Here is a 9,786-nt window from a genome sequence, read left to right on the forward strand (position 1 = left end):
CGGGTTAAAGCGCGGCCGTCGGAGCGCGTACGCTAAAGTGGTCGCGGTGTGATGACAACCACAGAGTGCCTGGCTGGTGCTGCCTGCGAGGCGCTGCTCGACGCCAACATGGGGGAGGAGAAGGAGGTGGTTTTCAGGCGCGGCTGCGGACAGGTGGGTCCCGGTGGCTTCCCTCCCACCTCAGGCCCGGGGAGAGGCGGCTTCAGGCCTTCCTGTGACTGATCACAGCGGGGGTTAGCGCGGCTTAGAGTGAGTTTGAGAGAAGAAGGTCCCGAGCGGCCGGGGGGAGGGAGTGGGGGTCCTGGGGGGAGAGAGTGGGGTGGGGGGGAGAGAGGGGCCTGGGGGGTCCTAAGGGAGAGAGGGGCCTTGGGGGGAAAAGGGTATTGGTCCCAGGGTGAGAGAGGGGGGGGCCTGGGGGGAGAGAGGGTGGGTCCTGGGGGGGAGAGAGAGAGGGGGGATAGTCCTGGGGGTGGGGAGAGAGGGCGGTCCTGGGGGTGGGGGGTGGGGAGAGAGGGCGGTCTGGGGCGGTGGGGGGAGAGGGAGGGGGTCCTGAGGGAAGGGGGAGGTGGGATCTGGGGCCTTCTCCTCCTCCATGAGCTCTGGGTCACTAACGGCCGATTTTTCTCCCTTATTTGCCCAGAGTGATGACTCGGACATCTGGGACGACACAGCTCTGATCAAAGCGTACGATAAGGCGGTGACCTCGTTTAAGGTAAACAGCGGCTTTACACCGGGAGACAGCGGGTTTATAATGATAATAATCCTTGCATTTGATGCATTATCATGTCTTCTAGACGTCTCAAAGGGCTTCACAGAATAGACTGTAAGTAAAATGACCGTATATTTGTGGGCGAAACACGGCAACCAATTGCGCACAGCAGTGTCCCACAAACAGTCGTGGGTTGATGTGACCAATTTATTATTATCATTATTTTTAATTGGATTTTTACTCGGGGAGACAGGTTTTCATTGAGTGATTTTCTCATTGGGTGTCAAACGTGCCACTATAACGTTTAATTGAGGGATAAAATTAATAGGATGTAAATAGGGAGTTGTTAAGAGAACAGATTGGTTCACGGTGTAGCCTTGACTTGACCTTCCCAAAGGCAGACCTCGCTGGTCTCCCAAGAGCTAGGAGAATCCACAATACTCCAGGGCGCTCCTGATGACCGACCAGCTAGCCTGAGTGGGACAACGGATTCTTTCCACTCGAGTTAATTCTGGTTCCTGTTAATGATCTAAACCAGGGGTGTCAAACATAGGGTGGGGTGATATTTGGCAGCCTGCTCAATAGTCGCAACCACAACACTGAGAAACTACAGTCAGGACAACTTGTCTTCAGCCTATGTGTGTGTCTGAATGATCCAGCATTCCAATTTTGTACAACTCGGTCTCAATTGGACTTGTGCTTTGCAACTAACTGGGTAAGGGCTCCCTCTAGGTTTTCAATGGAAATGGCAGCCTGAAAACACGCACTGAATGTGGAGGCCGGCAGTTTAACAGTGCAGACGAGTGCTGGTCCTGCTCGAGGAAAATGTTATTTTGAATTAAATGAGAAAGAAAAATCTTACCAACACCTCTCCATGCATCCTTATACAGAGGAAATAATCCTTTAGGGATTTGGGGATTAATTTTACCTTCCGTTCAAAGACCGCTTTTTTTCAAAACAGAATGGCTTTGCTTGTGTCTCAATTTTTTGACCATTTATATTATATTTTAATGTTGAACGTTACCCACTGGAGCATTACGGTCTCCTGTAAAACTGTCAAATTTTAATGGATTATGCCACATTTGTATTTTTTTTTAAAAATAGCATTTTCACAGCCTGATGGTATTTTTTCTTTGATGTTAAAAAAGTAATATTTTGGAAACATAAGTTAAAAATTGAAACTTAGTATTTGCTTGTATACTTTTTTTAATGACGAGAAATTATGCAGTACGGGTAATTTTTTTTAATATTGTGTGGCCCACCAAGTGAACAGTGAACAAACCACCAGCAGTATGTCTGCACAAATGGCTTCTCCTCTCGCTCTCACCTGGTCACCTGTGGGGTACCCCAAGGATCCATCTTTAGCCCCCTACTCTTTCTGATCTGCACGCTCCCTCTTGGGGATGTCATCTGCAGACATGGCGTACATTTCCACATGTATGCAGATGACACCCAACTCTATTTTTCCACCTCTCTTTGCGAAGCGATACTCTTTGGCTCTCGTCAACGTCTAAAATCTCATGGCTCTCACCTCCTCCACCTACCCGAACTCCCCCTAAAACTCTCCGAACCCGTATGCAACCTTGGCGTCAGGTTCGACCCCCAATTATCCTTCCTCCCCCACATCCGGTCCCTCACCAGCGCCGCTTTCTTGCACCTCCGATGCATCGCCCGTCTCCGCCAATACCTCTCCCCAAAAGCTGCTGAAATCCTGGTCCCTGCCTTTGTCACCTCTCGGCTGGACTACTCCAACGCCCTCCTCGCCGGTCTCCCATCCACTACCATCCATAAAATCCAAATCATTCAAAACTCTGCCGCCCGCATTCTCACCCGCACCATATTCCGCTCCCTGATCACCCCAGTCCTTGCCAGACTGCACTGGCTGCCTATCCCAGAGAGGATCGATTTCAAGATCCTCACCCTGTATTCAAGTCCCCGCCCCCCCCACACTCCCACCTCTCCGACCTCCTCTCTCCTCAAAACTGTATCCGTTGCCTTTGTTCCTCCGGGTCTGGCCTCCTCCTCGTCCCCCGAGTTCTCCGCTCCACCCTCGGCGGCCGTGCCTTCAGCCACTATGCCCCGAGGCTCTGGAACTGCCTTCCTCACTCCCTTCGTCTTGCTCCCTCCCTTCCCATTTTAAAGTCTCTGCTGACGACCTTTCCTTTCGACTCCGCCTTTGGTCACCTTCCTCCCCCTCCCCCTGGCTCGGTCCCGGGATCCGTTACTGTAAAGCTCTCTGAGATGCCGTCCGGCATGGAGAGCGCTATATAAATCCATGTTGTTGTTGTTCTTGTTAACTTAAATGGCCCCTGCGGCCAGATGCGCTTGTCACCCCTGCTCTAAACCAAAGCTCAGGTGGGTAGGTGATCCTAGATGGACAATTGGATAGTCTTAAGCATAATGTATTTCTGTTTATCAAAAAATAAATATTTTTTGGAACAATAAAGCAGATCAAATGCTTTCTTCTGGTACATTTGCTTCCTGTTGTCTGATTCCCATTTGATTTTATACCATATAGAATACAAAACATTTGTAAAGTGACTTGCATGTCAGGAGGACGTTCCAAGGCACTGGACAGTCAGGGATTTGGAACCAAGCTGGAGGTCGGGATTGGGGAGGGTGGAGGGTAAGAGGGTGGCTGAAGACTTGGTCGAAGAGGAGAGTTTTGAGACGCGCTTTGAAGGAGGCAAGGGAGGGAGTGAAGCGAAGGAAATGTGGGATGGAGTTGCATGGGCTGGGGGCAAAAAGGCTGAAGGCCCGGATGCTGATGTTGGAGTAGGCCGGGCGGGGGACGTGGAGCAAGCCATATTAAATTAAACAGTAATTTTGTTTTCCCTACTTTGGGAAATGTATGAGATCAGGAACTTGCAATATAGAGAAACACAAGTGTGTCACTTCATCATACAATTCTAACATTGTGCTGGAACCCATAATTTTCTCCATTGACTATAATTTCCAGTGTATTTTTGCTTACTTCGTGAGGAGGAGACATTTTACTAAAACATGGTTCAATGTTGACGTGTTGAATATTTTGGTTTACATGTCTGTTCCTCTGTTTAGAATGCCCTGAAGAATGGTGAATATGTTGAGTCTGATAACAAGGATTATAGTGGCTTTGGAACAAAACGAAAAAGCAAAAAGAAGAATAGAAGCAGGAAGAAGAGTAATGTACATCTGGATAGAAGGGTAAAATAAAATCATTTATTAGGATCATTCAAATTTAAGTGGAAAATTTCCTTAAATTTTAAAACCGAAGTGAAGGCAAATAAAAGAATATAATAAAAATGTTATCAAGAAGAACATATTTAGCTGTGATATAGAGATCATAAAGAAGTTGGCTGCTATATTTTCAGATACTAAGGTTAATGGAATGCTACTATAATGAGTGTAGTGCTGGCTTTTTTTATATCTCCCACCCTACCCACCTTACCATCGATTGGTGGACTTTCAGCCTAACCGCCCCCACTCTCTGGAACTCAATCCTGAATCCCTTTGACTTGCTCCCTCCTTCACCTCGTTTAATAATAGTCATAATCTGTTACAGCGCTTTTCATGTCTTCTAGACATCTCAAAGCGCTTCACAGAATATACTGTAAAGTAAATTGACTATATTTGTGGGTGAAACGCGGCAGCCAATTGCGAACAACAGTGTCCCACAAATAGTCGTGGATTGAGTGACCAAATTTATTTTATTTTTTTTCTTGAGAGATTATTATCAGGTGTGTGGAGTAAGGAAACTTGCCCATGGTTTCGCCCTGCTGGGAATCGAACCCAGGTCTCTCGCTTGCGAGGCGAGTGCTCTAACCACTGAGCTCAGGACTCCACGCTCTGTTTCAAGACCTACCTCTTTGACTGTGATTTCTTCATCTTTCCCCCCCGCTCCCCCCACCTCCTCTGATTCCATCCCAGTTTGGGTATGCCTTGGCTATATGAATGTAAATTTGTATTGTAGTGTCTTAATCGTGTTTAAAAGGTGTAAATTTGTCTTCATTTTCTCTTTTGCACCGGTTTAAAATCAGTGGTTGGTTGGTGATGTGTGCAATGCAGTGTGGACCGAAGATGGCAACATGTACCCAGCTATTATTCAGTCAGTTAATGAAAAGCAAAGCACATGCATTGTGATGTACACTGGGTATGGAAACCAGGAAGAACAGAATCTGTCTGATTTGATACCTGTTGACAGCTCTGAGGCAGAGAGTGAGGGACTAAAAGAGGTGAGCAACATTCAGGTTTGTTTGTAGCCTCAAAAATTGTAACTTCTTTTGGCGATGGTAGGTAAAATACAGTCTTTTATGTCCTATTATACGCAGAATGATGGGGCGGACCGTCAGTCCACAGAAGAGAGTGAAACAGCATCATCTACAGATAGATGTCCTCAAAAGGAAGCTAAATTCAGACCATCAGCACCTCAACCTAACTGGACCAGAGAACCCAAAAAACATCCCCCTAAACCATCTCAAATACCAGGGTTTGGCTCTGTAAGTCTATATAGAAATATCTGTAGATTTCACTATGGACCTCCTTCACTCTTTCTCTTACCACCCCCCCCCCCCCCCTTTAAAAATGTAATGTTTGCTTTGGTGAATAGCCATCATTTTAGTGAGGTATAAATTGGGTTTAGGTAGTGTGAATGATACTGGAACCCTACTCATCAATCTAGCGGATGTAGTTTCTAGATTTAGAGCGATTCCCAGCAATGTAGAATGATTGTATTGTGTTTACTCTCCCTTTGTCTGATAAACATGCAGGAACTTTCAGTGGACTTAAATGTCAAAGAGCTGATTGTTCATCTGCTTCCATAATACAATTAACTATGACCTATTTGTGCACAATCTTGAATTTATTTATACTGTATGATGCAATTTGCAGCAGGAAGTATCTCTCCATTTGGTGGAGCTGTTCAAATTTAAAACTAAATTCTGCTCTGCATTGCATTGAAACATCTCAATATGCTTCATGGGTAATTGCTTTTGAGTGCAGTGACTACGTACTTGCATACAGTCACTACATTTAAAAATCAACTGTGAAGCACTTTAAGATGCTTAGACAGTATACAAAATAAAGAGTGATAGTCAGAGAATTAAGTGCAATAGCCAAACAAAAATTGGATCAACTATTAATGCAGACAATAGTTGGGCTGGAATATATGGTTGAATTGTTAGATTGGACCATGTTATAGACCTGGATACTGATGCTTTGAATGGTGTTTTGTCTTTTATATTTTTATACTATATTCTTAATAATTTGAAAATTTTTAGCTGTATTCCAGAAATTATAATAATCCTTGCATTTGATATAGCGCTTTTCACGTTTTCTCGAAGTCTCAAAGTGCTTTACAGAATATACTGTGAATTGACTGTATATTTGTGAGCGAAAATTACACTTGACATTAGAATAAGATGCAGTTTGATTCTGTGAAAGTTTTAATGGAATTAGATAACTATACTGTAAATTCATTGAACATCATTGAATCTGCATTTTGTTTTGTTATGCAGCCTGATGCCAAGTTTGGCCCACCTCCTTTCTTGCCTGGATGCCTACCAACAATTCCTGGAGGACCACCGGTGAGTGAGTTTCCTTTTCAGTATTAAATTTGAAGCAGCAGCACAAATTGGATAAAAATCCAGATGTGTTGTGATTTATTAAAAGCATTATTTGAGAAGTTATCTCTCCTCTTGATGAGATGGAGGAAGTGAGGCACCTGGGGGAAAATGGTTACAGTCTTTATATTCTTAAACAAAATTGTTAAGATGGATGCTAAAGGTCCCATGGCACTATTCAAAAAGAGAAGGGAATCTCTGCAGGTGTACTGGCCACAATCCCTCAGTTAAGATGAGTGATTCACTTCAGGCCTATTTGAGAGACATTACAGTGTGCCAAGTGCCATAATAATAATAATTCTTGCATTCAATATAGCACCTTATCACATCTTTGAGATGTCTCAAAACGCTTCACAGAATATACTGTAAAGTGAATTGACTGTATGTTTTTGTGGGCAAAAAGTGGCAACCAATTGCACACAGCAGTGCAGTGTCCCACAAACAGCTGTGGACCAATGACACTATTCAGAAAGAAAAGGGAGTTTCTCCTAATGTCGTGGCCAACAATGTTTGTGAGACGTTGCTATATGAAATTGGCTGCTGCCTATAATATACATTTTACAGTAAATCTCCTTCAAGCGCTTCGAGATGTAAGCCTCATGTGATTTTTATTAATACTGTAGTATAAAATGTAACTCTTCTCGATCTTTAGAAGCTTTTTATAAAATGTTACATTTTAGGTTGTAAGTGTGACAGGGTTTGAAGACTAAATTGAGGTAACTTGAATTTTTATTTAGGAACTGTAAACTTATTTATGGTCTGAGTTTTCCCCTTCTGGATTCTAGTTAATTCCTCCTCCACCGCCAATGGGCCCAGATTCAGTTGATGAGGATGATGAGGCTTTAGGAAGCATGTTAATAGCATGGTACATGAGTGGCTATCACACTGGTTATTATTTGGTAAGTACTTGTTGCAGTTTCTATGAAATCATTTTCTTAATGCTATCATTCTAGCATAATGTATAGTAGTGTATTTAGAACTATATAAGGTAGATATATGTGTGAAGGTTGGTGGTGTTTTATATTGTATCTGTATCCTAAATAAACTTAACCTTTCATACTTTTCCACATTTCCTTCTCACCATTTGAATATTTAGCACTCATGAGAACCTGCATTACTTTGCAAATTAATGTTTTTTTAAATAATAATGTGACATTGCAAATATAATTACTGTCAAACCTGTCTTCAACAACCTCTCAGGCAAACTGGGCCAAATTGACCTTTATATGAGGCTGTCCTCTGACTAAGGATTCATTGATGTGTGCTCCTGGGTAGTTGTTAATTGGGGGTAGTTGCTTGAACATGTTTGACTGTAATATTTAAGCAAAATAAGTTTTGACTTGGCATTGCTAAAATTAGTTCCCTTTGCACAATAAAAGTGATGGCTTTCTTTTAGATGAAGGTAAAGGTGAATCTGATACTTATTGCAATTTTTCTATTGTAGGGTCTTAAACAAGGCCGAGCAGAAGAGGCCTTGGGGAAAAGTTCTCATCGTAAGTAAACAAGTGGGCTCTGAGAGTTTGTTAGAATGGTGAGTTTCTCAGTATTTAGCAGATGAACAATGACAAAGTGGTTATGTTTCTTTTCACAACTCTGCCAGTTTTGCCAATAAGATTACAGATAGTATAAAACTCTTTCAATAGTATCAGTCTAGTGGGTTGCCAAGTAACTCAAGATGTAGATGCACAGCTTGCCATATGGATTAGAAAAGTCGGTGGCTTGCTGTTTACTGGGATAGATTATCTTAAGAAGGGGGGCAGTAGGGCCACTACCCATCCTTTGGCTTCGGGGTGGGAAAAGTGAGAGAAAATAAGTATTTCCTTAATATTCCCACTAATTCCCCAACTGGCAAATGTGCACACACAAATCAGGTGAGGATTATAACTCCTATTTATAATATAATGTCACTTAGATGAGATACAGAATGCTACTGTGCTCATGTTACCCTAGCACAAAACACATTTCCAGAGCTTTCCTGGACCGCAGTGGCAAAATCAAATGCAGCTTAAAAGGGAAGATTATATTCATATTAATATGAACAAAGTTTATGTAGTTGTGGAGCATTAAAATCAATTCAGATTGAAGAGTGAGAGTGTAAACCGAGTTTGGAAAATTTTCAACTTGCTTTAATGAACATGAGTTCACAATATAAAATTTACCAACAATAAATATTAATTTTTAAATCTATAAGTGTTCTAGGGTGGAGATAAGATACAATATTTAGGAAGAGTAGAGGGAGTTTTACTCAGGAACTAGCCCTTTGAGGCACCTGACTGAGGAACACTTGATGAGTAAGCTGAATGTTACAAGTGTAAATATCTCATCCCTTGTTTTGGCGAATGCAAATTTTCATGAAATGTTGCTTACGAGTGTTTCTGTTCAAGTTATATACATAACTAAATAATTGCTATCATTGTGACTGCAGTTTTGAATTAGCTGGAAAATAGGATGACTTATTTAAATTTGTTCTAGAGTTCTATGGGTATTATATTTGAAAACTGAAACTTGTAACTAATTACATTTTCCCTCTTTTGCAGGTGGATCTTTATCTCCCAAGGAGAGAGTGTAACAATTTTGATACAGATAAAGTGAAGTAGAATGTCAAATCTGTACGAATAAACCATTAGTGTGTTCTTGAGAATTCTTTGTATTGACTAAATACTTTTTATCAACTTGTGAATAAAATTTTTTTTCTGTTTTGACATCTTGCCTTTTACATTCTGTAGGAATTATTTGGTGTAAAATGGGTGAGTGGAAGGAGAAGAAAGGCACAAAATGCAGTTCAGAGTTTTTAAACTATTTCAGTTTATAGCCCAATTAATATATTTATCTACACTCAGTTAGGAAACAGTAACCACTGGATTTCTAGCTTTAAAATAGTACTCACTAAGTGTGTGCTTTTTTAATCTGACATCCAAATTAATGAAGGGTAAAATAAATAGTAAATTGAGCAGGTTTATTAGGATAAAGGCTTGCAATTGTAACCATGCTTTTTTGCCCCTTTAGGTGGAAGGTAGAGAGAAAAAAACAATAACAAAATTGGACACTTCAATCCATGACTGTTTGTGGGACACTGCTGCGCAATTCGCTGCCGCGTTTCACCCACAAATGTACAGTCAATGCACTTTACAGTATATTCTGTGAAGAGCTTTGAGATGTCTTGAAGACGTGTAAAGCGCTATATCAAATGCAAGGATTATTATTATAAGTTTGCTTGTGATTGGTTGTAGATGGTGTGAAAGAAATACTGCCTTTTCTATTTTAAGAAAAGCCACTCCACAGTGTGAAACTCATATAGATCAGAAATTTATTTTCTTCGGTCTTCTGAGTTGGCTGATCTAAACTGGAGGCAGCAACGTATAATCTCGCAACTGGAGCAAGACATCATAACAATTAGCCTTGGTTAGGCAGGAGAAAAAAAGGACGCCCAATTGCTATCTCGTGATTCCTGCTGCTAAGTAAGTTTGGAAGAGAATG

General features: G+C 41.8%; 1 protein-coding gene across 3 annotated transcripts; it reads left to right on the plus strand.

Annotated features, from left to right (window-relative positions):
* Window positions 1–9,011, plus strand: smn1 (survival of motor neuron 1, telomeric). Of its 3 annotated transcripts, none has more exons than XM_042334613.1 (9): window positions 1–153; window positions 641–712; window positions 3,770–3,895; window positions 4,729–4,923; window positions 5,020–5,187; window positions 6,205–6,273; window positions 7,095–7,208; window positions 7,754–7,840; window positions 8,847–9,011. In XM_042334613.1, exons 1-8 carry the CDS (start codon window positions 52–54, stop codon window positions 7,808–7,810), a joined length of 903 nt encoding a protein of 300 aa, XP_042190547.1. In that variant the 5' UTR covers window positions 1–51; the 3' UTR covers window positions 7,811–7,840; window positions 8,847–9,011. The 3 variants fall into 3 exon arrangements, with proteins under 3 accessions (XP_042190547.1, XP_042190544.1, XP_042190553.1); XM_042334610.1 differs by having other exon boundaries at window positions 7,754–7,802; XM_042334619.1 differs by lacking the exon at window positions 3,770–3,895 and having other exon boundaries at window positions 7,754–7,802.
* The last annotated feature ends 775 nt before the right edge of the window (window positions 9,012–9,786 follow it).

Source organism: Callorhinchus milii, unplaced genomic scaffold (assembly GCF_018977255.1).
Source record: "Callorhinchus milii isolate IMCB2004 unplaced genomic scaffold, IMCB_Cmil_1.0 Scaffold1, whole genome shotgun sequence".
Taxonomy (NCBI): domain Eukaryota; kingdom Metazoa; phylum Chordata; class Chondrichthyes; order Chimaeriformes; family Callorhinchidae; genus Callorhinchus; species Callorhinchus milii.

Coding starts and splice junctions, on each gene's coding strand:
- smn1 (XM_042334610.1), top strand. CDS start 52: ATGACAACCACAGAGTGCCTGGCTGGTGCTGCCTGCGAGGCGCTGCTC. Junction 3,896..4,728: donor ATGTACATCTGGATAGAAGG/GTAAAATAAAAT, acceptor GTTTAAAATCAG/TGGTTGGTTGGTGATGTGTG. Junction 5,188..6,204: donor AAATACCAGGGTTTGGCTCT/GTAAGTCTATAT, acceptor TTTGTTATGCAG/CCTGATGCCAAGTTTGGCCC.